General features: G+C 45.6%; 1 protein-coding gene across 3 annotated transcripts in view; it reads left to right on the top strand.

Annotated features, from left to right (window-relative positions):
• Positions 1 to 2,339: 2,339 nt before the first annotated feature.
• Positions 2,340 to 27,826, top strand: part of EGLN1 (egl-9 family hypoxia inducible factor 1) — a 35,299-nt gene continuing 9,812 nt past the window's right edge. Inside the window, exon 1 of one of the 3 annotated variants that reach the window (XM_037393237.1) lies at positions 2,340 to 3,772. In XM_037393237.1, the coding sequence (XP_037249134.1) occupies positions 2,843 to 3,772 (930 nt within the window). In that variant the 5' untranslated portion in view covers positions 2,340 to 2,842. The remainder of the gene's footprint in view (positions 3,773 to 27,826) is intronic. The other 2 variants (XM_037393235.1, XM_037393236.1) reach the window with 2 other exon arrangements.

Below are 27,826 nucleotides of genomic sequence, written 5' to 3' on the forward strand. Positions count from 1 at the left end.
GACCATGCAGGGGAACAGTATGTCAACACAACCTGAAGTAGCTCAGCACATTAGCAAATGTAAAAACTAAGACCAAGACCTGTAATTGCATCCCAAAAGACATGTGGTAAGGAGAGGGAAAGAAAAATGACTTTTGAAGACAAACTAGCCCATGAATTGATAATTATCATTAGGTTTTAGCCAGGCACTGTATTTGTACCTTGGTCCTTTTCTTATTTGTTTCATAACTGGACTACTGAGTTTCAAACCTGTGACTTTAATCTCTGCTGTTTGCTGAAGGAGTATGCAACAAATGCAAAAGGTCTTAACTCTTCAGTTTCTTTCTAGCAGAATATCATTGTTTGCATTTCCAAAGTTTTTGGAAATAACAGCCTCGACTCTCTTCTCATTTAGCCTGGTTTAACAATGCTGCGAGTCCAACAAATTCAGTTGCATTAATTTCAGTTTAAAGTAAGCTAGAGGAATACCTAGCCTAGTGTTGCTGACATACCTCATATACCTGTAGGTAAAGTAGTAAAACTGTCATTAAACCTAGATTAAAAATCTGTACACTTTATGCTCTGGATTTAAAACCTGTTTTTAACCCACTTCCTTCTGCCTCTACCACTGTATTTTCCTCCCTGTAAGAGCAATGAACAAAGAAATTACTAACCTGCAACCCCATCTGTTTTTAGTTCCCAGCTTTTCCAGTTCATTTGGTTCATTTCTATTTTTTTTTAAATTCACCATGGAGCTTGCTGATCACATTCACCTTGAAATCTCATCCTTTGGGCTTTCATGAGCTTGTCCTCTCGCTACTCCTTTTGCCCTTCTAAAAATTCATCCTGTTTCTCCTCATCTTCTGTAGATGCACCACAGGCGTTTGTATCCTTGGCACACTTTGTTTCTCCTTTTAACACCCTTCACATAGTACACACAGTGCCTAACATTCCTCCAAGTCCTACTGCTATGTCGGTTAATTTTAAATCCAGTTCTATGTGGAGACATGGCAAGAACTAAACCATTTCAATTGTGTATATAAAGCCATCTCACTATAATACAAGTATATCACAGTCTTAAGCCTCACCAACAGCCTGCGAGGAGCAAAAGCACTACTATTGCCCTCCCACAGTGGCAAAGAGAAAATGGTTTATCCAAAATCACGTGAAAGCCTGCGGCAGCCTATGGGTTACCAACCAAGAGGATTCACTTCACCTTCCTACCTCCAGATCTGTATATTGGCTCATGTATTTGACACTTCTTGGATTCTTGGACACTTCAGAATGGATTTGCTTAACTTACGGGCAGCGCACAGCAACTGCAGGCGCTACCTCTCACCTGCCCTGCTCTTGGAGCAAACACATGCTGGCAGTTCACCGAATGGCTCTGGGAGCGGGTGTGCAGGAGACCCCCGGCCTGGGAGGAGGCCTTGCTCCAGCGTACCACGAGGCTCTGAGGCTCCAGCCTCCATGTTGGGCTGTATCGCAGGAACCTGCAGAATACACTCCACTGTCCTAGCGTCTCCCACAAGCAAGCGAAGCCACGGTTAAGCCGGACCGACTGGAGCTTACACATCACCTCGGAGGAGTCCAGGTCCTCATGCGGCTTCTGACAGCCGACGTGACTGTGTGTGGACCTTTGTCCCTGCACCGGTGCTGCTCTGCCATACCCGCTTCCTTTTTCCTGTCAGGGGCTGCGTGCCATGTTCATCACAGCACTGGCCCCGGCTCCAGGCCTCGTTTGCCGGCCACATCACTTGCTCCTTCTTCCTGCTTTTTGCCCTTCTAACCCGCCGGACTCCGGCCTTTTTTACCGGCGACTTCGGTGGCACACAAGCCACAGGTTATTTAAGAGGGAGCCAGCGCACACCCCGCCCCGCCAGCCACCCGGCTGGGGTATTCAGGGGCCTACGAGAGCGACGACACCCGGCCCTCCACTGCGGCACGGCGCTGCCGCCACCCTCCCCGTCACTCATGGCCACAGCGCCCGGCTTCTATGCCGGGCCGGGCCCCTCGGTGCCGCCGCCGCCGCCCCCCCCGCGGCGGCCGCTCGCCGCTGGCGACAGCGCAAGGCCGCCCGCGGAGCAGCGGCCCACCGTCCGCCCGGGGTGTCGCGGGCAGCGCCGCCAGCACCGTCTGTGCGTGCCCGCCGCCCCTGGCAGCGCGGCTCCGCGCTCCCCGGCGGGCCGCTCCCGCCCGCCCTCCCGCCGCCGCGGGGGCGCCCCGGCCGAGGCCCATCGCTACTCCCAGCGCCGGGGCCCGGCCCTGCGGGCGCGGCGGGGCCGTTCGGCTCCTCGGCCCGGCCTGCCCCGGTCCGGCCCCGCCCGCCTGCCGGCGCGGCCCCGCCCGCCTGACGCGCCGGCGGCGCTGGCGGGCTGGAAGTGGCGTACGTGCAGAGCGAGCCGCGAGAGTGGCGCCTCCTCCTCGCCCCGACACAGCGGCGGAGGCGCGGCGGGGAGAGGCGGCGGCCGCGCCGGCCCGCGCACTGGGCAGAGGCCGGCGGGGAGCGGAAGGCAGCGCCCCCCCCTCCCCGCTCCGCGCCAGCCGGCTGCCCCCGCCGCCGCTCTGCCCCTCGGCCGCGCCGCCGCCGGCGGGGCGGCGATGAGGTGGTGCTAGCGGCGTTAGCGGCGCAGGGAGGGAGGCGCGGGCCCCCGCGGCAGCTCCGCGCCCGGCTGCCACGAAGGAGGCCGCGGGCCGGCGGAGGCGGAGGGCGGCGGGGGCCGCGGAGGAGCCGGGCGGCCATGATGCAGTGAGCGCTCCCTCCCCGCGCGGCCGGGCGGGGGCCCGCGTTAGCGCCGCTCCCGCCCGCCTCCTTACATAACCCTTCGGCGGCGGAGCGGGGCTGCGGCGGCACCACCGGCGCCATGGCGAATGACAGCGGCGGCGGGGCCGGCCAGGGCGGCGGCGAGAGCAGCGGCGGCGGGAGCGGCAGCAGCGGCTGCAGCAGCGAGCGGGACCGGCAGTACTGCGAGCTGTGCGGGAAGATGGAGAACCTGCTGCGGTGCGGGCGCTGCCGCAGCTCCTTCTACTGCAGCAAGGAGCACCAGCGCCAGGACTGGAAGAAGCACAAGCTCATCTGCCGCGGCGGCGGCGCGACGGCGGCGGCGGCGACGGTCGCGGCAGGGGGCGCTGCCGAGCCCCGCGGCGGGCACCCCACGCCGACCCGCGCCCACAGCGCCGGGGCCGCGGCCGGAGGGGGCAGCCGGGCGGCGGGGTGGGCTGCGGCGGGGAAGGGCGCAGCGCCGCCGTCCCCGGAGGCCTCCGCCAAGGCCGCCCCTCTGACCAACAACTACATCGCCGCCGCGGCCGCCGGTGCTGAGGCGGAGGCTCCGGCCGCGGCCCAGTCCCCGTCGCCGTCCGGGGAGGCGGTGCTGCTGTACCGGGACAAGTCGAACCTGTCCCCTGGCGGCGTGCAGGCGGGGCCCGGCGGGGCCGCGCTGCGCCCCAACGGGCAGACCAAGTCGCTGGTGCCGCAGCGGCTGGCGCTGGAGTACATCGTGCCCTGCATGAACAAGCACGGCATCTGCGTGGTGGACGACTTCCTCGGCAAGGAGCTGGGCGGGCTGGTGGCTCAGGAGGTGCGGGCCCTCCACCACACCGGCCGCTTCACCGACGGGCAGCTCGTCAGCCAGAAGAGCGACTCGTCCAAGGACATCCGCGGCGACAAGATCACCTGGGTGGAGGGCAAGGAGCCGGGCTGCCAGACCATCCGGCTCCTCATGAACAGCATGGACGATCTCATCCGACACTGCAACGGCAAGCTGGGCAACTACAAAATCAACGGCAGGACGAAAGTGAGTGCGAGAGCCGGGACCCCCGGTGCCCGCCGCTGCCGCCGGGGGGTGGGGGGGAGCGGGGCGGCGGGGCCGTGTGCGCTGCCTGCGGGTGTGCGTGCGGGTGCGCACGTCCCTGCCTGTGCCTGGGCGTGTGGCCCGGGGCCGGCCGCGCTCAGCATCCGGGGGTCGCTCCCCACCTCGGCGGTGTGACAGGGTTTGTTTGCTGGGGAGGGGGAGCCACCTCATTTATATCCCGGCGTTTCGTTAAAACACTTGACCTGGAAGCTCATGCGCTAGGCGGTGAATACTGGAACGCACGTTCCGCCAAAAAAAAAAAATAAAAAATGAAAGCGGTATACTTGTTGTCCCCAGAAAGCGGGGGGTACCGTGTGCTGGGCACCGGCTGCAAGGCGGCCTCGGGGCAGCGGCAGCCCGCACGAGTGGGTCCGGGGTTGCTGGGTGACGGCTCCGGGGACGCCTGCCGGGTGCGGGGCTTGAGTGGGAGCGGCGTGGGCAGTGCCGCGGCGGGCAGCGCTGCTGCGGGGAGGCACCGGGGGGTTTACTACCGTCCTGTCTCTTTTCTGCAAAAATCACACTCTTTGAGTCCAGAGAACCGAGGCAAAATTCCCTGGTGTCTTTGCCTAGTTTGAAGTTCTCTTCCAGTTCTTTAAATAATATCCTCCCCCTTGATAAAGGACTAGTAATGAATATTCATCAGTATTCTTCCAGTTAAAAAAGAAAAAGGGGGGGGGTAACACCCTTCACAGTTTGCTACCTCTATTAAAACATAAGGAAGCCAGTGAGCTGGTAGCATCCATCGCGCCGGGACGGTTGCACGGTCACAGACGGGCTGTTGTTGCTGCAGCTGCAGCTCTCAGCTGGTGGGAAGCTGCGGGAGGGAGGAGGGGAGAAACTGGAGGGCAAAAAACAGCCTTGGATTTGTTTGGGGCACGGGAAACTCCCGTGATAAGGAAAAGTGGGTGGGAATCAGTTTTTTGCAAATGTGATCTTTACATACCTGTAGTTGAACCAGTACTGCACTAAAGTCTTTGTAACGGGGATGTGGTCTAGGTTCCCCCTAGATCCCTGTTAGCTTGGACTTTCTAAGCCAATTTATGTTTCAGACAGTCCTAAATCTCTTCAAGGCTCCAAGTGCTTCGAACTTACACTCTAAATGTATCAGTGGCTTTGCTGGGCTTCAGTTTTATGCAGCGAAGAGGAATACAGCTTCTGGTTTTATGTGCAGCGGTATGCTTCTGTAAATAATACTTACCAGGGCTTTAGAAAGGACTTTTGGAATTGTAATCCCAAATCACGCATCTTACTACTCTTATCTTACATTTCTAAGTAGTTACCGATACATTTGCTAACTGTGAAAGAGAGAGAAAAATCTTATCTCTCTTCATGTTTTGCTCTTTTGTGGAGCAACAGCAAAGCAATGGTTTGTTTAGCCCCACTCGTTTTTCAGCCACTGCTGAAATTTCTCAGTATTTAGGGCATCAGGGCAGGTGCAGGGATCAGGTCAGTAAAAGTGCAGTGCTTTACTCCTTGGTGGTACAGAAATGCATTACTTTCTGTCTTCTCACCTTCCCTTGCTTTTATCTCCCCACAAAAGTCCGTGCTTGTAGAGATACAGGGAAGCTCAGTTCCCTGAAGTTTCCGCAGGAGCAGAATGGAGCTGACAGTCACTCTCACAGATTCACCCCTGAGTTGAATAAACAGAAGCAGTTGGTGAGAAGAGATGAACAAGTCAGTGGAAGAGTTTGATCTGTTGAAACATGGGATTTATCAGTGTTTGGGCATGCTTATTTGTAAAGTCAGCAGCGATAGGAGTGATGTGACTTTCACCTTTTCTCTTTTGCACCTATAGAGAACTGCACCTTTGCCATTAATGCCACAGTAAGTTGAATCGAAGGGCTGGGAGGGGAGGTGTTGGGGAGAGAGAGCAGTCCGGCAGTGGAAACTTAAGTACATCCCTTCAGGGCTCCTGGCTGTTTAGGGGGGGGGGGAAAGGAAGATGTAAAATAAACACACAGACACCTCTTCGTTGTCTGAAGGGATTTTTTTTCGGTACATCTTGCCCTTGCTTTTTCTGACTTCTGATTTTCTAATTTTGATTGTGTTGCTGCCGGAGTCCCGGCATACTTTCATTCTTGGCAGTATAGAGGGGTGTGCAGTGCAGACATTGTAATAGCTATAACAGGCTGTCCTGGAGCTTTTCTGTTAGTGCACTTTGAGGGTGACCACTGCTTAGTTCTTTTAGTCAAATACAGTGTACTTTCAAATCTTCATGGGTATGTTGGGTTTGCTTTCACAGCAAAGACTTTTGAAAATGAACGATCTACATGTAATATTTATTCTTATTTGTTTCATTTCAAGTAATAGGACCAAAATGGGCAAAATGGTAGCACATGTGACCGACTGAGCTCTTACTGAATAACTTTAATACTCCTGACTATGCATGTTTATGTTGCAATACTGTGGTTTGTGTAGTTGATGTGCGGAGAACACAGTGTACCATTTTACTGAAGGTGCTAAATAAACCAATTTGCAGCGTCACTGGTGAGACTTTAATTCCCCAGCATCTGAACCTGCAAAAGAATTCCAGGCCTTGGGAATCCCCCTGCCCTTTCTAAAAAGCTACCAGTACTAGCTGCACGAGGTGATGGGTTGGTACGGTATTAAATGATTGCAGTCTGGTACAGCACTTCTGCAACAGGGGACATGCTAGAATTGGGCTGTGCTCATAGATGTCAGGGATGTAGCTGTGCTGAGGAGAGCTGAGGTGGTGAAGTTTTAAGAGTTTGTTTCCTCAAAATCAGATGTGCAGTGTTGTAGATTTGAAAAGAAGGTGGTTTTGTATTAACAGTTCTAAAGGTGTGGTGTTTTGTTTGTTTTAAGCCTAACTTCAAATTATTTTTTTTTTATTAGACTTTTTAAATGAAACCCAAGCAAAAAATCCAAACCACTTGCAGCCAGTCATTTAAAATACTGTTGTTGGGTTCACTGCAGCGTCTTGTTAGAAAACTGACTTTATTTTTGAATGTTGTGCAAGGGCTGGCATTATGTCACAGGAGTCACAGGAGCTTTTCTTGAATCTTTAACCTTTACCAGATCTACTTCAAGCTCTGTAAACAAGCATATCCTATTAGAGGGGATGAATCATAAATAAATCCGCTTCACAGTGTGCTGAAATTCCCACCCTCCATTACTGGATCTTAAAAATAACTGAATACACGTATAGAGTCTTAGCATTTTATTCTGTGTGATTTAACTAGCAGCTGGGTACTTCTACAGAAATAAATGAATTATTGATCAAAGGTTTTAATGATGCTGTTGATCAAGGCTAATTGTTTTTGGTGTTGGGGAAAAAAAGCCATAGATAAAATGGAAGAGATGATACGTAGATTATCACTTCAAATTTAGTTAAGGCTGAACTTGTATACCTGTTGGTGGTGTTGGCATTGAACTTGCCATCACTACGAAGTGTCTAGAAGCAGTGCATGAAAACGGGAAAAGAAATGGGTCTTGAGATGTAAACCCTGCATCTCTTAGCCTGTAAAACTATGGACCACGGAAAAAGCTACATTGTTTTAATGGAATCTGGTTTAAACTGATTTACATTCTCCGGTGTCTTAAGGTAGAGGAAATGAAATAAGGTAAAATGTTGTGTGAGAAACCTGAGGTTTTACATTTGAAAGTCTCTGTTAGGGGTTTTCTCTAGACTAACCAGGCTACCTAGAACTCATCTGCTTAAACTGATGTGGTTCTGCTTAGGTCTGACCATTAGCAGATTACTCTCCAGCCTGAAAGGTATCTGTATAGCAGTAGGTATAAACTAGCCGACCTCTTCTGAGGTGTGTGGTCAGTACACCAGCAGGTGTAAGAGAATGGCTAACTATTTGCTCATCTCAGAAGTCCTGATTTACTGCATTCCTTGTTTTTGTTCTTTTAGTCTCTTTCTTTCCAGACCCTGCTTCCTTCTTTTCTCTGGGTGATGGTGGCACATACTTGCATACATGAGCTGCAGTGTCTTTTCTCCTTCCTTTTATTTTCTAGATATGTCTTCTTCCATCTCTTCTCAAAAATGTTAACGCTCCCCACCCCCCTTTTCTCTTATCAGTTACCATACTTGTACATGCATGTGTTTCTGTTCCCTGGCTGTCCTGTTTTAGATAGCCAGTGGAGGTATAAACCTGCTCATCAAAGCCAGGGAATTAAATCATCCTGAATCTCACCTAGGTGAGGTTTTTTCTTATCTCCTTCATGGAGGCTGAGAAGGGGTTAAGGGAGGGGGCAGTTTTATGATTTTTTTGCTAGGTTTCTCTTTCCCCAGTTCTGGACTCCGCTGATCATCTAAATCTGATTCATATAAATCTGAAGTTTGCTTCCTTTACTGGTATTGCAAAAACATTGGGACATCCCTGTTGTGGACTGGGTTCCTAATAATCACTGTATAAACAGACATCTGATCTGTCAGCTATTCCTTCTGCTTCCATCACACCCAGCTCCACCCAGCTTCTAACCCTACCCTGTGCCTTTTATTGGTAGGAAACTGAATAGACAGTTTGACAGTCATTGTTAAATCCCTTTTTTTGCTTCATTCCCACTTCTTGTGATAGCTAGAAAAGACCTACAGTTCAAATTGATGCATTTTAATGCTCTCCTGTCTCTTCCAGTAGGCCACTGGCGCCCACTGCTTCTCAGCCACCAGTGGATTAAAAATATGATTGATTAGCTGCACATTGTGCAAGCCTGTTTTACTGCTTTTCTTGGAATTGTTGAATTGCATAATTGCGCATCTCTTACTTTCTCCCAGCCTCCCATCTCAAAATAAACTGGCCTGGTTGTGAGTACTTTAACCGCTGCTTATAATTCCCTGGATGCTCATCAGTTTTCAATATGATGCTGCGCACTAGAGCATCCTCGAGTTCTCTGAAGACCTAGAGGTCTCCGGATTCAAACTAGTCCAGGTGTACCCTATTATATTAGCTTCTTTCAAAGTTAGTAAAGCTGCTTTAGAGAATAATCTTCGAAGAGTGAGTGGATACCCTGCTGTTAGCTTTTCTATAAGCTGGAAAGAAAAGGCTCTCTGCTCTGGCCATTTATTTATGTTGCGGTTTTCCTGCAAACACATCAGATTAATCTTTCCAAGGGAAGAGAAATGGCACCAAGAAGCAGTAATCAGCTGATACAGCTGAAGCTGTTGGCAGCTGTGTAGCACTGAGAAGGGAATATGGGAGGAGGATAGGTTAAAGTCTTGAGTTTTGCAGATGCTGTTTAAAAATAGCATACAGGAGACCCGAGGAAGTTTTCTGAATGTTCTTTCCACTGTATCTTACTCTGCAAAATATAACCATGAGCGTGTGTGGCCATAAGAAGACAGATGAAAATAAGAGAGAGAGAATAAGGACTCAGCAACCAAGCAGGTAGTGTGGGAAGTGATGATGGTGACAAAATGCTGTTAGGACAGTGAGCACAGGGGCGAGTGAGGGACTCTGCTGCCGCTGGTGTGAGTCTCCCACTGATCAGAGGACTCCAGAGGTGTAGCTGGTGATCTGAGCTGAGGAATGTTTGTGAAGTGGGGTAAAATGTCTGTAAAGCATGTCAAATTGCTTGTGACATGCCCAGTTACAGAGAACCTTCTGTATCATTCTGGGGATTTGTTTCGCTATCATGCCTTGAATTTCTTTCTTGGTAGAAAAACTTACCGATCTGATCGGTTCCTAATGGATGATGGTATAGGGTTGAAGTTGTCACTGAGTCGTGGGAAAGTGTGGCTCAGTCTCCCAATAAGGATTTGAGTTGCTTGACCTTGATACAGAATATGACCAATGCTCATCCTTGTCAGTTATTTTCCTTACAGTGATGTTTCTGTTGATGACGGTGTTTTCTTCTAGACGAGCGTGCTGGTCATTGAAGGATTGTATGGTGGTTCATGGATGCTCAGCAGCCCACAGTTCTTACATCCCTGTTGGGGGTAGAGCCCTGATGTGTAATGAGCACAGTTTCATTTGTTACCACAGAGTGGTTTGGGTTGGAAGGGACCTTAAAGGTCACCTCATTCCATCCACCCTGCCATGGGGCAGGGGCACCTTCCGCTAGACCAGGTTGCTCAGAGCCCCGTCCAGCCTGGCCTTGAGCACTTCCAGGGATGGGGAATCCGCAACTTCTCTGGCAAGCTGTTCCAGTTCCTTATATACAGGCATTTTGGGTCCCAAATGGAACAGAAGATCAAAAGACTGTCTGTTGTCTCCAGTGCAAATGATCTTTTGATCGAGAAGCACAACATCCAGAAAAGATACTCGTTTATGGCCAGTGAAAATGAAAATGTGAACGTTGCTGAGATTCTGGCAGATTCCCCTACTGGTTTCTGAGGGGCGTCTGTGTGGTAACTCTTAACTTTGAAGTGTGGTATGAATATAGCGTGTGTGAGGGTGCAGAGCACCACTTGTGACTGCTAGAAATTTCTCCGTAGCCCTGTATCTTCTGTATCTGTGTCTTGTAGTGCTCCGGCGCTGCTGGAGAAGTAGTCGCTCTTCTTTGCCAGTGGTTGTATTTACATGGCCATCTTGTGAACTGGTTTGGGGAACTGATCCATCTGAAAAATAAACTGGCAAAAGAAGTGCTCCTGGTTCAGTGTTCGGATGTTTGTGCTGGCACAAGGGACTGGCAGATGGTGAGACTTTCTTTCAGCAGCAATGCAAATTTATGCCAACTTAAAGTGTTTGCCAAACTACAGCCTTAGTTTAACACTTAGGGACTGATTATCCCAAAATTTTGCTCATGAAAATTTGAACACCGTTTAAGAAATCTTTACTAGCTATGGTGTTGGGTTTGGTTTTTTTTTTCCTTAACCTTTCTTTTCTTTGTTCTTCCGTGTCCAGCGTGAGACCAGTTCTTGCCATCAGAAATGGCATTCTTCTGTCCTTCAGGGTTCTTCCCCGTGACAGTTTTATACAGAAGCTTTGCTGGTCTGCCTACCATGTGATCCCATGTAGCATGCACAGGGAAAACCACATTTTCTCTGAATGAAAACTGGTTATTTCTTGGTTCCTTCCCCCCCCAACTTGATTTCTTATGCATGTTGGCTGTCCCTATCCATTATTCTAGAGATTTATCGGCACCAAGGACATTCTTGCTTTCTCTTTTCAAGGCAGAGCTGGTCTGGCATCCTCTGCAGTGAGTGCTGTGGTGCAGCTTGCTGTTTGTTGCTGGCTGCTGCTGGTAAGGAAGGTCCCTGTTCTGCCACATCCCCTTGTGCCGCATCCAGCGCTCATTCTGCTTCAGGGGCTCCATCTGAAATGGGCAATTTCAGTACTATTTCACTTTTCCTGTCCTGTTTCCTCTCTGTTCCCTGGTGCATTAGGATAGCTCTATGGAATTCTGGTTTGATTCGTTGCTTGGTTTTTCCCAGCTGTTTTTTACTATGCAACTGCAGTTCTTGAGTTGTTGCTGTTCTGGAGATTAGGAACCTGTAGCCTTGAGGTTTGCGCACATCAGTGATTTCAGTGCACTGTGGGCAATTAATTTGTTTTTTTCCTGTCAGGTGTATCAATGATTTTCTGATTGTGTTGCTGCCTTCATGTGCTATGCACTCTCTCCTGTGCAGAATGGGCTCAATTCAGTACCACCCAAAAATCAAGCAGGCAGCTTCTCATCATAGCTGTACAGCTTGAGAGGAAGAACTGCCTTCCCTTGCCAGTGGCCTCTTGGACTGAAATTCCTTGGAAGTGATGTCCTGCCAAGTCATAGGACTGTCTGAACAGCAGTTCTCAAATCTCTGGGCTAGTTATATCAGTAACCTTGACTGGGTGTTTGAGAGGTGTTTTCCCTTTTTCTAGATGATGTTTAATTTTTTAATAGGTTAATGCTGCAAATAACTGGTAGCATATTATTCTCTTTTGTGATACTTACCTGCTTTCATGATGTTTGTAATTCAGTTTTGGTGCTTAGACCATCCTGGATAGTACCTGGCACCTTTTGGCTTGAACAGGCTGGGTTGCTACTGGAATTTTCCAAAATGCTGTCTTTCTAGTTGTTACCATGTTGTCTTGTACTGGGTGCTGTTAGGTACGTATGCACACAGTATACTTGTAGCTAGTAAGCTACATTTAGCTTAGTAGCTGAAATGAAGGCTTTCTGCTGCAGCAGAAAGGAAGCTTATTTTATAAAAAGGAAACGGATACTCTGTCTAGAGCAAAAATCTTTTGCCCATCCAGAAACTAAATTGGTTTTCTTTAGGCTCCTTGGAGAGCTCTTGTACAAAGGCAACACAGTTTTTCGCTTCAGAATTCAGTTTGGGACTGTTGTGAGTGGATTGGTTAATTAATGCTTCAGTGGGATGCTTGTGGGGCTCCCTGTCTCTTGTGCTGCTATATTTTGTTACTTCACAGTAGGGGAGTGACTGCGGACAATCCAAGGACTGTGCAAGTGTTTTTTGGAAATAAACTGATTCAGAATATTATCAATTATCAATAATATATCAAGATCTTCATTGGCATGTTTTTTACACTACACTAAGGATATAATATTTTGAAAGCAATATTTTCAGTGAACAGAACAGTAAAGTTATTTGACTTTGCAGCTACTACTGAATGGAGTAGTTATTATTTCTGATACCCTTTTTGTCTTTCAGATCTGTGACTTGCTACTTAGATCCTTCAAAAGGAGAACTAATGCTGGCTTTGTGGCCTTTTGAAAAAGTCATTTGGTGCTCATTAAATCCTTGTAAACTCCTTCCAGTTTTTGAAGGTTGTTGGTTAACGATAGCTGATCAAGCATATTTTCAGGGCAGGCTTGTGCCAGAATTAGCTGGTAAGTGGCAGTCATAAACTTCAAGTCAAAAGTGAATTCACTCCCTGTTCCAGGGCAGTGTCTGTCAAAAATAGAGCAATGCTTTTATGCACGTAACAGCTGCTTACACTTGAAGACTTTCTTGTTCTTTGGTATTTAACTTAAAACTACTTGAGAGTTTTGTTGTTGGTTTGTGGTTTGTTTTTTTTTTTAATGTTCTAAATAGAACAGGTGGAAATGTGCGTGCCTGCATATGTCTATGGACATTGTGTGCGAAGGTAGGGCAGGTACGTGTATATTATGAGCTTAGTGCTCTAACGAAGAGATGAAGACTGTACTTGAAGGGTAATTAACGGGGCCTAATGAAAAAGACTATTTTATACCCAAGGATTAATTTTACATGTTAATTTAGGGTCAGACCAGCTCAGAGCACGTAGTTTGACCATGAAGGTGCTCTGGACTGTAGGAATGCTGTACAGCTCTGAGGAGGTGCTGCTGTGTGGCCCCAGCGTGCTGCTGTGAGAGCAGAGCCGGAGACTGCCTTGCCTTGTTTCTGCAAAAACACGCATTATGTTGAAAATGATACAAAGGTGAACGCAGTGAGGGATTTCAGGAAGCAGTTCTCTCTTTTGGTCCCAACAGGGTGGAGGAATTGTTGCGTTGGTTGTCAGATGAATGTAAGAAGTTTTAAAATGCCATAAACTGGCTGAAGAGTTGAGGGGTTTATATGCATTTGCTTCATTTGGGGTTGGGTTTTTTCTCTCTTTATATCAAAATATTTTAAACGTGGTTACAGGAGGAGGTTGGATTGTCAATTCGCATCACTTTGTTCTATTGATAGCTTTACATTCTTGGTGAAGTGGCCGGGGCTGTAGGTTTCTCTGCTGGGTGTACTCTTGCAGTGGCTTGCTGGCCTTCTGGTGTGCCAGGGTCTGTTACCTTCCTGTTTGCGTAGTTCAGAGGGCTGCAGCTATACAGTTGGAACAGTCCTGAAGTTCCTAGTCAAATTGAAACAAAAAGTTACAATAACAGCCTAACCTGACTGTTGGTTAATAAGATACCTTTCTCATTGCTGCTCTCTTGTCCTGTTCAAGCATTTGTTAAAGCAGTTCACCCTCGCCATGGATGCCAAGCGCCCTCAACAGCTTCGGCTGTATTCTGGTAGCATGTGGTCTGTGCTGGGCTGGAGGCATCAGCCCCTTGCAGTTCCAGCGACTGCTGCATTGTTGCTCAGGCAGCTGGCACACAGCCTCGCTGCTGTGAGAAGGGAAACTGTGGGCGGTTGATAAGGGCATCTTAAACTGACTCAGTTTCAGCTGGCATATTATGTGATGCCCAGTGAAATAACGTTGGCTAATTGTACCTCTGTTTGGCGTAACCTTATTTGTGTCTCCTGTAGCCCGTATGTGACAGAGCATCAGACAATCAGTAGAATTCTTTGTAACAGTGGATTTGCTTTTTCAGGTCGTACAGGGAGAGGCTGAGAGAGCTGGGGCTGTTATGTTGGAGAAGAGAAGGTGTGGGGGGACTGTACCAGTGCTTACAGATACTTGATAGGGGGAGTAAAGACGAGGGAGCCAGCCTCTTCTCAGTGGTGCCCAGTGATGAGACAGTGGCCACACTGAAATGCAAGAAATTCCGTTTAAACATAAGAAGTGCTTTTTTCATTTTGGGGGTGATCAAACGGAGGAGCAGGTTGCCAGAGTGGTTTTGGAGTCTCCATCCTTGGAGATACTTGAAACTCAGCTGCAGGTCCCCCAACCTGCTGTGGCTGACCCAGCTGGAGCAGGGGGCTGGACCAGATGATCTCCAGAGGTGCCTGCCCACCTCAGCCCTCCTGTGGAGAAAGACATACTGCAGTTTGGAGTGGCGGAGGTAAAGAACAAGCCAGTTTTTGCAGTCTGTTAAAGTAGTAGGTTTTTTTTTCTAGCAAAGGCACAGTCAGTAGTCTAAGTCCTCCTAATTGTTTCTCTGGGTGAAGTGACCAGAAGTCTGTCCTCCTGCTAGCGGTCATTTGCTTCTTAAAGGAACATTGTGGTCAGATATGTAATGCATGTAAGTAATGTACAGTTTGAAACATTCCTGGCTTGGATCCATTTTGGTCATCCACATGATCACTTGCACTACCGTCTGTGCTGCTGCCTCTTCACTGTTGTCTCCCGTGTTGCCTGTTCTACAGTTTGTATGTGCGTATGTCCGTTACGCAGTACTGTCCTAGGGTAGCTGCTGATCTAAAGCATGTGTACGCTTCAGAAGACTGATTTAAGCCAGATTTTAATCCAAAACAATTATTTATCTGTGGGGGGGCTCATACTTCCTCTCCAAAATTATTTTAAGGTTATATATGATTTTGGGATGTCTTCTATAGTGAGAGGGCATAGTACATCAGGGATAGCTATCCTTTCTTTGCTAGATGGACAGAAAAGTGAAATACGCTGTTTCAAAGCTACAAACTACCAAAAAGTGCTTTACTTTAATATTTCCCATATTTTTACTTTATGTAGCAATTTTTTAACAAACATCTGGACAAGATTATTTTCAGTATGTTGTAGATATATTTTACTTTTTAAAAAATGCCACCCACTCTAACATTAAAAACAGTTCCAGAGAAGTGTGAGGAGGGAACCTTTGAACAGGTAAGAGTCAGGTTCATATCTTTTGCCAGGCTGTGGTATAAATCAAAAGCCTGCAGCTCTTCAGTTACAATCCCTACTCCCCATTTAACTTCTAGCTGTTTTTCTTTCATCTACATTCTCCACATGTACTTGGTGCTGCTGCTCGCTTTCCTCTTGCCTGTACTCCCTTGGAGTCCTCGGGTTCCAGGGGTGCAGAGGACTAGGCTTGCCTCAGTTGCTGCTCTCTGCCGTGTATTCGGCAGTTGCAGGCACCCTGTTGATGGGCTATCCTCTGCATGACTGCTTTTGAGAGATAAAGAGCCGCATGCCTCCTGGAAGATGCCAGGTTGACCATCCATGCCCTATATCTAGTTGCAAATTGAAGCCAGATGGAGTTGTGCTCATCTGAAGTGGCCTTCTGTATGAACTAGATGCTAGACCATCCCTGAATTGTAGGCTACAGCTATGTATTTTTGAGGTGTATCCAGTCTTACAGGGAAAAAAAAAAAAAAGTAATTAAAACTTCTGCCTTCTCATGTTTGGTAGGTGAGAGTTCTTCCTTATCGGATGTCTCCATTTCATACAAGTATTTGTCATCTGTGTTTATACCATTAAGTATTTATTGTAACTAATCGATAATTGGTGTCTGTATGAAGCTTCAAAATGTACATAAACTGATGTTCCTATATACCATCCACCTTCCGGCAGTTCAGGAACTCTCTGAGCTAGCAGTTGTATCTGGACCACTGCATTCATTTATGTAATCCTGTTTTAGAAGCCATTTGTACTTTTGGCCTCTGCAACATCCTGTAACAGCGAATCCTGCAGTTTGATTAGATGGAAGAGGAACTTTCCTTTGTTTAAGACCTACTGCCTGGTGATTTCAGTGTCTCCTAGACTCTGTATTGTGAAAACTCATTTCCCAGTAGTTTTACTTTCCATGGTTTTAAAAGTCTGGCATTTGCTTCCATACATTTTTCAGCTGGCACTCTTTCCTTCCTGAACTGAAGAATTACAGTCTTTTTAGTATTTCTGCAGATCAGTGCTGTTCCACACCTCTGGTCATTCCTGCTGCCCTTCTCTGCAGCTTTTCTGTTTCTGCTAACCCTTCTGTTTCTGCTAACCCCACTTTAAGCTAAGGCAGCCAGAAGCACAGTATTTAATGTATATCATGAATTTGTATGCTGGCATAGTGATGTACTCTGTTACCTTTCCCTGCCTAGTGATTTATGACACTTCAGTTGCCTCTGCTGCAGTGCTGAGAACAACCTGTATTTACTACAGCTTTTTCTGAAGTGATGCTGTCCAGTTTAGAAGCCATCACTGTGTATAAGGACATTTTTTTTTTTTTTTTTTTTTTTTTTGAGCAGGTATTCCTTTGCACTTACTCTTTCCTGAATTTCACCTGCCGTTTTGTTATACAGGCACTTGGTATCATTTTACCTTTCTGTGCACCTTTCTGCAGTCAGGGCCAGGATGGATTACGCAACATATTTCAGTATTGCATGTAAACACTGTCACTCTGCTGCTCGCCCCCTTTTCCCAGGTCACGTATGAAAAGTACAGGTCCTGTGGGGATCCTGCTGGTAACTCCTAATTTTTCATTGAAAGGAGTTGAGTTGTCCGTAGTGAAATTCTTATTGCAGTTTACTATTTTATTGCTTTTTGCTTTGCCTGTTCCAGTACTCTGGAATGCCTTGGAAGTAAGATTCATGCTTAAAATGCTTTATACTTCAAACTTTCTAACTTTTGCATTAAAATTAATGTCTTGACTAAATTTTTATTAAACCTCCATTATAGATTGGAGAAAATGACAGGTAGTTGCTCCCCAAGGCCTCCTAACACCTGGCACAGACTCAGGAACAACACAGGAGTTCCTAGACTGGAGTCCTGACTTTGTCATTTTCCTTAGTGGAAATAGAAAACGGGAGTGGTCTCTCTCATGAGCCAAAGGCTATGCCAAAATTATATTGTAAGCTATATAGGTAATAAGATAAACATACATTATTTTTACCTATTTAGTCCTATAACTTTATAAAGAGCCTTGTAAACATGGAAAGTAATACTCCTGTGCAGCACGGGAAATGTAGGTGAAGACACCATCGACTAGCTTCGAGTTTAGGCTTTGCATGTAGCAACAGGAATGTTGCAGAGGTGTGTTTGACTTTCACTTTTTACTGTGCCTTTTGCTCTTTCTACGCTCACACCCTGCTACTTCGAAGGTACATACCTATTAAAAGACAAAGCTAGTAACAAATGATCCTTCCTCACCACTGAGGCTTCAGCTTCTGCAGTTCAACTAGTAATAGCCCCATAGTATCCGTAGAGAAAAATCGCCTTTGAATGAGGGAAAATTCCAAATTTCCCCCCTACCCCCCCTGTTTGGGTACGTCTTTCTAGAGGGAGCAATAGAATTTTTCAGGGGCTCTGTGGGGAACAGAATTTCCCAGTGGTGTGAAGGTGGAATCCCTTTGTTTTCTCCCTTTGAGAAATCTCTTACACTTTATTTTATTATCTGCCCTTCATTTGCCAGGAAGGGTTATGTTGGCTTGGGAACCCCTAATTAAGGGTTTACAGAAGAAATAAATTTTGTTTTCTGGAGTAACTTTCAGTTGTCTTGCTGGTAGTTGCATAGGATTGCTTATGTTGACCCTGGGAATAAAATATATTACAGTCTTTTTACTACTGGCGCTTCAGGGTTTCTGTGTGTGCCAAGCTGGGGGACCAGTTGATACGCTTGAGAGCAGAGCTGCTATCGGATACAGACAACCCAGAGGTAGTTAGCTTTTTGCAAGGCCACTCTATGTGAACATTTTTTCTGGGAGACATATTATGCGAGCAACCTTCTGCACGCAGCGGGTGGATGTGAGCACACGCTACCGTGCTGTGTGTGAAGCGGTGGCATTTTTCTTGTTTTCGGTTGCGATTCTGTGCGCTGAGAGCAACCTCCAGTGTCAGAGGGGTTTTGTAGTGCGGTTGGTTAAGGGACTGGAGGCCACAGAAAAGCAATTGCAGCTGAGGCCTGATGAGGTATCTCGGTCATTAGTGCTTGCAGCTTGATTTCATGGGGTTAGTAGCAGGGCAGTCTTAATTAAAACCTGCGCTGTGGAACCTGCTCCCTTCGTTACCACAGTGTATGGTTGGCAGGCGCCTCTGCCATCCACGGGTGCTTACCCACTCCTCTTCTTCCTCCCTGTTCTTCTCTGCAGCCTTTCTCCAGCATCAGAATTGGTTTTCCTCTTCTTTGGTTGCACATCTCGGATCAAGTGAAGACAACATACAGACTTAAGACATAAAGAGTTCTGGGATCTGTAGTATCTTTAGGGTCATCTACTACATGTAATAGAAGTTAGTAAATCAGCTGGCTGCCCACGGAAAGTTTCCTGAAATGCAGTTTCCTCTTCAGAAACTATTACCCACTGTTAGTGTACAATACTAGATCCATGTTTTCAAAGCTCTGTTGTTTACTTTCAGTAATGATGTAGAAATTTCATTTTAAAATACGGTCTGTGGCTGAACAATACGCTTCTGCCAACCCTGAAATCTGCAGTGATTGCCTGCTGACTTCAAGGGGGAGTTGATTTCTTGTACAGGATTCTGGAATCTAGCATTTTGCAGAATTGCTTGTTGTTCTATTTGTTCCTTCGTTCTCATGGTGCTCAGCATTATTTTCCCCCTTCCACTGATGCAGACTTATGTCAGTGCTGCTGTTCCTTCTGGTGTCTGCTTCTCTTCCTTCATCTTCCTTTCATTTTGCTCTCCATCATCTGTCCGTCTGTACTTTCCACTGCTGTTACGCTTTGCAGATCTCGTGTGCAGGTTGCATAAACATGTCTTACGGAACAGTCCTCATGGTCTAACCTGACACCTCTGATCTAGGTGACTATTGCTAATCCCTGCAATCTCTCCCCAGTGAGTACAGTGGATTGTAAAACCCTAACTGTCCTTCAGTTCTCCGGAAAAGTTCCTGCTGATTGGACTTTTAGGGACATACAGGAAAACCTTTCTGCAGAAACATGAGAGAATGAGGTATACGTGTCCTGTCTTGAAATCCGTCATTTCTGCGTGGGGTGTGCTTCCTTTTTTTACTAAATGCAACGCGTTTAAGAGTATGTAAGTACTGGCAGCATGCTAACTGAGCCGGTGTTAGGATTTCTGACTTTTCTGTGTGAGCAGCTGGGGAGAGATTTCCTGGTTCTGTGCTCTTCTGAATACTTGGAAAGGGGAAAAATCTCAGTGATAAGTTGATTCAGAAAGGCTTTCTTTCTGTCATGTTTTGTACTGTCACGGCATTTCTGCTTACACCATCACTTTGTGTGGAGTTTGGCTTCTACTACCTTTTGATTTTTAGACTGGGGGATGCGGAATTTGAGGTTAGCATCCTGCTTCTAACACTGATACTTGTCAAGTTACAGTCAGTCAACAATGTTGATTGACAAGGACCTTGACATACAGCATGAACAGGTTTAATTATTCACAGAAAAGGGCCAATCTGTAGAGAAACCTACTTGCCTTTTAGGAAGGGTGAATGATTTGATGGAATATATAAAATACTATCTTTGTTATTGAAATGGTGGCAAGGCGGTAGGTAACTTTTTTGCCTGGATGGGTTGTTTTCGTAGCAGTTTCCTAATGCCAAGTATAAATAGACTTGGAACAAACCAGGTGAGTTCCTTTTAATCAATTGGTAGTTGGTAATGCGGCACATCTTATTTTTCCCAAGGCATGAGGGTGGTGGTGGGTATTTCCAATCATGCTGGTCTCTTGGGGCGTAAGTGGCTGTGACTGATGAAGAGTGTGGGAAAAAGCCTGTAGGAGCAGCACCGGGGAGCTCTCTGTTCTCTGCAAGTGGTCCTAACCTAACGATGATCTTGTTGCTGTCAGGCTGTGGAGCCCGATGAATTGGTGTTTGAGGAGGAGATGGGGCTTTTGTATCAGCTAGGAGAGGGTGGGCAGTTTCCTCAGGTGTTTCTCACTGCCTGGAGTCGGCGTTGGGTACATTCAGATCTTTCTTGTGCTCATGTGGCCACATACTCTTGGAGTAAATAGACGGCATTCCTGAGCCACCCTCCTCCAGGAGTGTCACCAAGCTGGCACAGCCTCCTCGTTGCAGCAGAATGCCTCCCCTCCCTAACCTGAAATGCTGGGACATACGTGGAAGGGGTGGGTTTTCCAGTCACTTTTCTGACTTGCGTGCTGGTGTCAGCAGTCTGTTCCCAGTGTTTATGGTCAGCCTTTAGCTCTGCATGGCCACAGCTGTTTCTCAAGGCTTTCCCCCGGCACTGGTGGTAGCCTGACACAGCTGGAACACCAGTAGATTTGTATAATGCCTACTTACATTTGAACTGGATACACTGGGTGAGCTGGTTAAAACCAAAAAACCCTAAGTGTTATTTATACTAGCTGGGAGAGAGGCCCTATTACGGTGTGATGGTGGGATTGTAAGGAAGTTTTATGTGTGAAAACCCATAAAAACCAGTATGGGCAGAGTCAGCATTTCTTGGATTTAAATGGTAGGTGAGTTGAAAGCATGTTACAGGCTGTTCCTTGCTATTTAGCTTTAAACCTTAGTCAGACTTTGGTGCAGTGTTAATATAAATTAAAGCAGCACTTTGTCTATTAGCATTTCAGTGCATAGTTACTTGGGTTTTTAATTTATAAATAATTCCAAAGAATTGTCTGGACTCTTAATAGGAGGAGTGAATGCTATAGCGTACGTTGTCAAGTTTGGAAAGCTGTGGGCAGGCTGAATTGTGTATGTCCCTTTGCAAATACCATTAGAAACTACTTTAAAAATAATTTTCCTCAACATACTGTTTATGGCAGTAGATCTGTAAACAGTAAACTGGTTAAAATCTAGAGGTGCTAGCTGAGACCTTGACTTTGACTTCAGTAAATGTTCATGTAGATGGCAGTAAGCTTAAGATACTTAGAGTACACAAGTACCTGGCTAACCGTAGTGCTAAACAGGCAGTCCTATTACTGTGTCGTTGCACAACATTCAGATTTATATAAAGATATCTTTCCTGCAAGTTAAATGTCACTTTATGGTTATTTTGCTCCTTAATGCAGAAACAACATTACAGTGTTAAATAAGTAATGAAATAACTTTATATATATATATACACATAATCTAGTATTTAGCAAAACCGTCATATACAGTTTCTTGTCTTCTATAGGGAAGAAGTTCGAGGCTTCTCAGTATCTGTAGTTTTGCGGGAGAATGGTAGTGGTGATGAGTGATATTCTTTAAATGGCAAATCTTTTAGCCATTCACTTTCACAGGTATTACAGTAAGGTTTTGTTTAAAAACAAAAAACACCTACCCCTTGCCCATCTTTAATCCTTAGGGTTTCTTCCTCCCCAGTCTCTTGTGGTATTAAGAAGTATAAAAAGTCTCCAGCTTTGAAGTTTGAGCTAATGTGCATGCTTTATTTTTTAAGGTAATGTAAGTTCAGTTTATCCAGTAGATCTCACGCAGCTAAACAAATTCAGTGATTGTGTGTAATGATCTTAAAATAGGTAACCACGCTTTTTCATGTGTCATCCGTCAGTGTGCCTGATGTCATGTGGCTGGCTCTGGAAATCTGGTGTGCACAAACTGCTGTCAGAATATATTTTAAGTGATGTAGCTGAATGAGCTTTAGCTTCTTACTATTTTAGCAAGCCACTGTAAGTTGGTTTTAGTGTTGTATTATTCTTAGTTTTTAAAGATGTTGCTTCTCTGTGGCCTTTCTGAATGGTTGGTTAGTGATGAAACTAGTAAGTTGACTAGTCTAATGTGAGAGCAGAATGTTCTGCCTCATCTTGCGGGGGAAATAGTTTCAAGGTACTTACTTTCTAAATGGTATTATTAATTTCAAAGCATTTATGACATTAAATTAAAAATAGACTCTTAAAATTTGTGTTGATTGACTTACTTTTTGTAAGTCAAATTTTTGTACAGCGCCAAAACCAGTGAGTCACCGGTCTGCTTGTCTTGGAGGGAATGGGGAGTTACCCATGGAGGCCAGCCAGTTCTGCAAACACATTTTATATTATTCAACAGTTGTTTGAATCTGAAGTGTACTGGCCAACTTATTTAATCATAATGTAGACAGATTTAGGCTGACACGAATCAAAATATGCTTTAAAACTTTGTCAGCTACCAAGTCAAGTGTTGTGTTTGTTCCTAGGCTTTTGAGAGAGAACTTTCTGCCCTTGGTGGCAGAGCTTTTCATCTAGCTACTCTCTTTGGGAAGCCTCTATTAGGTATATCAGGGGGATTTTGTTTGTTTGTTTGTTCTAGGTTGTTGCCTTTTTTTTAAGTTTGTAGTAGACTTTGAGATCAAAACTATCAGAATGTGTCATGTTGAACCTTTGGGGAGCTATTAGTGCTTTGAAGCACTAGCATGGCTTGGATGTGCTGTTTGTTTGTTTGTTTGGTTTTCTTTCTAATAACCTGTTTAAGCCAGTGCACAATTTTCTGCAGACTTTTTAGATTTGAGCCCAGTTTTATTTTCCTAATAAGCAGTTAGATTAAGTTAGTGGAAGCTAGGCATTCATAGGATTAAATGACTGCAAGGGTACCTGCGCTAGTTTCACTGATTCAGTTTTAAACCAGCACCTTTTGGTTAAACTGGCACAATTTTGAGAATAGGCATGCCCTACCTAGCTTGGCTAGCAGCCTGGAAAATGCCACTGTGTTAAATATTAAAGAAGATACAGTCTTTATTTTTTCCCCTTGAAGCTTGTAAGCTGACTTGGCAGTCTCTTCTCTTTGCCTTTGGAGATTTGAGACTTCCCAAGTGAGGTCCAGGAGAGCAGAGGGAACCTTGTTAATGTTTAAATGTCGTTATCTCAGTTTAGTAGTGGTGGGGGCTGCAGGACTTCAGCTGGGAGTTAGGAAGTGTATTTTAGGTCTTCCTGTTATGTCTGCCTGCAACTGGTTTCAGTTGCTCGGTGGCTCACCTTTTGAGATGCATTTCTGTGATGCCCTAAGCTGCTTTCCTCAGGGCTCGGTCAAAGCCTCCATGTAGGGTTCTGTCCCCAGCCCACGGCGAGAATCTCCACCATCCCCCCCCATGTTAATGCCTCTTGCTTGATCGTTTCGAGGGAGCTTCTCTATCTTATGTTCTCTATCCTATCTAAGGTTGCTGTTTATTAGATGTACTCATCAAAGTGTGAGCACATCGCAGGTTCACAGTCATTTCCTGAATATCAGGCTTGGGCAACTGCGGTTCTGGGTTTTTTCCTCTGCCATTTAAAAGAATTGATGAAATATCCAAACTTACATGCACGTTTCTTCAGCGATCCAAGAGCTCATGAACATTTCTTAGAGCCTGTGTGCATGCATGAACGAAAGGAATGATACGGTGAAATCAGCTTCTTGTGATCTTGCTGTCGAGTGCAATTAGAATTGAATGGTGAAGGGGGAGTACCAAACTTGGTGTAGCTCCAGTGAAAAATGCCAGCGCTTGTTTGCTGGTGGCACCCTGGTTACGTTCAGGCTCTTTGGATCCAAACTCCAGTGCTGGGCTGGACATGGCCACTGAACCAGCGTGAAAGAAAGTTTCCGCCTTCTGATTTGTGTCAGTTTGTTAGAATGTGTGAAGTGAAGGTTGTAAGCAGGTAAATGTCATGTAAAACTGAAAACAAGAGTCAAGCAGTGTATTAATTTGAAGAGAAGTTGGAAGAGCCTGCCACTGAACTGCTAGGTTGGCAAAGGTTTCTCTGAACTTCAGTCTGAGAAGTCAGCACCTGATGGGCAAGTTAGAAATAAGCAATGTAGTAAAAGTATTAATCTGTTGTGTCGAACTTCTGATGGCATGGTATGGTGCTTGATTTTCTGTGCTTGTGGAATGCGGTTCTATCGAAGCAGGTAGAAATCTTGTACTGGCCATGTCATTGAAAGCCCTGGGAAGGGGTGAGGGAGGTCACATTACCGTTAGTTTCTGAACTCCCTGGAAGCCCACGAAGATGTAACCCATGTACGGAGCCGCGTGCTGATGCTATTTATAGCGTAAGCAGCTATGTCAACTCTCAGTTTTTCCCCTTTGCTTTCCTATCTTGAGTGCATTTTTCATCTCTGTCCTCAGTTTGGTTTGCCTTCCCTCTGGCAGCTCAAGAGCTGGCGGCTTTGCCAAGCCTGCTTCCCTGTTAGAGGAGCTGCTGCTGCTCCGCTCTGCCAGCAGCCACAGGAGAGGGGTGACGCACGCTCGTCTTCCCTGCCCTCTGTTGTGTATTCCTAGAAGAGCAGCTTACCCTGCGCTTGCCAGAAGATGACCCACATAGCTGGTATTTGAAGTAGGTGAGGTTTTGGGGGTTGTTTGTTTTTTTCTTTTAATCTGCAGCTAAGTGTTTTACTATATCTGCAGAGAAAAACGCAGCAGAAAATGATAGCTCCTAACTCCTTGGCTAATAGGCAAATTGAATGGCTGTAGTGGTCATATAGTAGTAGGAGAGAGGGGCTAGAGAGAAATGATTCAAAGCTGCTTCAATGTGTCAGTCTCGTCTTTAGGTTAGCTTCTAACTAAAATTTGCAGATTCCTGTTCTCTCCTGGGGACATCTCAACTACTGCGTTGTTTAATTTTTAAGCCCATTAAGTAGTAGTTTGCTTTCCTCTTGCAGGTTCTCCAGTTCACGATGATTGCAAGGCATGGATTTTTTTTTATCAGGGAATCTTTTTAGGAGGTGATGTTTCTCTCCAGCTTCGCTAGTTTCAGCGTTGACTCATGTGAAAGCTTGGTTCTCTGGCCTTGCTTACTAGATCATGGGGGTATCAGCATAAAGTTTTACTGAGATGGAAGTTAGTATGGAAATACTGGGATTAGCCCAGTCCCAAAGAGTTTGTTTTGCCCCTTCCAGCTTCCTCTGTTTTGGGTAAGGCTGACAGGAGTTTCCCCCTGTTGATATTTTCTTTCTGTTGTAAGTTTCTGCAAATTCTTCACAAGCAGAGACAGAAGAGTTAGGAATCCAGGACAAGCCGTACCACATTTGCATGTTTAAGTCAGTAATCTTGATGCTGCTCACACAAAGTAGTATCAATACAAGTCTTTTTTTCTTCCCATTTGATTGTTACTTTGTGTACACCTGGTGAAAAATCTTAGGCTGATGTGCTTAAACTGAAATGTGTTTCCTCAGGACTGTCATTTGTTAGGGATGAACAAATTCTTGAGCTATATATACATCACAGATGGACCAAACAGCGATGGGTCACATTTTTTTCCCCTCTTCTTTTCTTCGGGGTGTGGCTTTTTCCCTTCTTTGAATAATCTGTCAGATGACCCACGCCAAGGATTTTCAATGAAGTCTTTGTGAGAGCATCTGATAAATTTTGGTAGGAAGTCATTGGTCTTGCATTTAGACATTTTGTTTTGCTCACAGAGATTTGCAGTTCCTTCAGCAAACAGCAAAAGTGACATCTCCTTGACTGATGCAGCTTTCTTTGAGCTAAACAATAAAGTTCTTTTATATTAATAAATTAATATGACAACACATGTCCTCTTTCAGTTTTATGTTTGTGGTTTGGGGCTTCCCCCCCACTTAACGAATTGGACATTTTCATGTAACTTTTATTTTCCCCTCTTTCCTAAGAGTTTGCTATTATTCCTTCCTTTTTTTTTTCTTTTTTTTTTCTTTTTTAAGGAGCAGTACCTAAACTTGCAGGTGTCCAGCTGTGAGAGGGATGGAGAGGATGGAAGGAGAAGCTTCAGTCTGTTTACCTGCAAGTCTTCTTCCTTCTTTATGTATGGGCGAGGCTGTCATACTTCTCTGAAAGGAGGTCGAGGCTACTCCCAAATGAAATCACGTTTTCGGCTGCACTGATGTGCTGGTGCCTCCCAGGGCTGAGCGTCTTAGCTGATGCCTCTTTACATAGTGAACAAAACCATATGGACTGTGGGTTATTCCCTCTGATATCACCTGCGTGCATTTAATTGTTAAGTTAGAAAGTTAATTAATTAGCTGACATGCTAAGGGTGCCGATGCTTAGCGAAAGATCTGTGGTTGCAGTTAGTTCTTCCGTTAACAACTTAAAGTTGCTCGTTTGGGCTGATGGCCTAAAGTAAATTTTCCAGAGTTAAACATTTGCAGGTAGAACATCTGTATGTGGATGAGTGATCAGCAGCTTCCTAAGCCTGTGAGTACATGGGTTTGATAGATGCAGGTGGGCGGATTGCGGAGTGGGGAGGGCGCTTTCATGCTTTCTCGGTTACTCATAAATTCCAGAGGGTATCTCAGGACAGCGCTCATGTGCTAGGCATGAGTGCTCAGGCTAAAAGAGAGTGCTCTGGAGTTGAAGGAGGTTAATAGTAAAAGTGTTTGCGAAGGAATCCAGTGGGTGAACAAATCCAGTGTGTGACTTAAATACATTCTTTGCAGAAATTAAGATTACTGAACGCTTAAAAATTGTAATGCCTAAGAAGCACAAAAGGGGAGACCTCCTTGTCTGTCAAGAAAATACAAGTAATTTTGTTTTTGTAATAATAACTATGTAATGCCTTGAGTTGAATTCATCAATTACTTTTATGGGAAGACTGATGCGACAGGTAGCTCTTTGGTTTTTGAGAGCCAACAACTTTATTGTTCATAATCTAAAATGTTAAGGAATCTTGGATGTTCTGGTCTCAAATGCCTGGCTCTCTTGACTGCTGTGAACAGTGTTTTAAAAAAACCAAACAACCTGCAACCCTAGAATTTTCTCTCTGCTTGGCACACTGCTATTTGCTTGCTTATTTACACTGTAAAACTTTAAAACAAGAAAAGTATGGGCTTTCATTATTTACCTGGGTCACTTTTTTTCCCTTTCTGAATGGGTGGGTGGTCTTACAGTATCTGACAGTTGGACACAAAGTCACTTCATATTGTTTCACAAAGCCATGTATTTCACATGGCCCATAAATTGTTTTGTGACTTTCCTTATCGTAGTTCCGCTGGGGAGGGAGAATTGGCACACTAACTGGCAAAAGCAACATACATTATGCTACACGAGCTGATCTGCAAATTTGTTTGCTTTCCAATTTGCCGCTAAAGGCTGAGTCATTCATACTGTTATAACAAATACGTATTAGGTAAGTTACCGCAGCAAAACTGTTTTTCGTCTCTTGCCGTTGATAGCAGACTGTGAAGTCAAAAACAAGGGCTTTTTTTAAACTTTGACAGTATTTTAGACTCAAGTGATTGTATGAAATGCTTTTGACCTTGAATATGGCTGCTCTTTATATGAAGTTGATGGCAGCTGGTGTTTCCCCAGGCTTTCCAAAAAGTGTGACTGGTCCTCTTTTTCTTCAGCAGTGTTGATGCTAAAGATTGCTTTCTTGATTTCCCTTCAGCAAAGAGAACAGGCACCCATTTCAGTACCTTATAAAGGAAACTATAGCAATAGGTTGCAGATTTATGCTTCTCTAATCACAATACTATCTTTTTGACGAACAGACGGCAACCAAGCATGCCCTTGAAAAAAAACCTGTGTTGGCCAGAGAGACCTGGGAACTGTCCTAAACTTTTAACACTAAGTGTTTTAGCTGAGTGAAAGATACTTAGGTCATTTATATGCCCGAAGACTTTTTCATATCTGAGACTACCTCCTTGTGATGTCAGCGAGAAGTGACATGGCTCTAGTTACCAGGTCTCAATGTTTTCTTCATTCTGAATGAGCTTTAGCAGCTGTTTCACACAGAT

The sequence above is a fragment of the Falco rusticolus genome, chromosome 6 (assembly GCF_015220075.1).
Source record: "Falco rusticolus isolate bFalRus1 chromosome 6, bFalRus1.pri, whole genome shotgun sequence".
Lineage (NCBI taxonomy): Eukaryota > Metazoa > Chordata > Aves > Falconiformes > Falconidae > Falco > Falco rusticolus.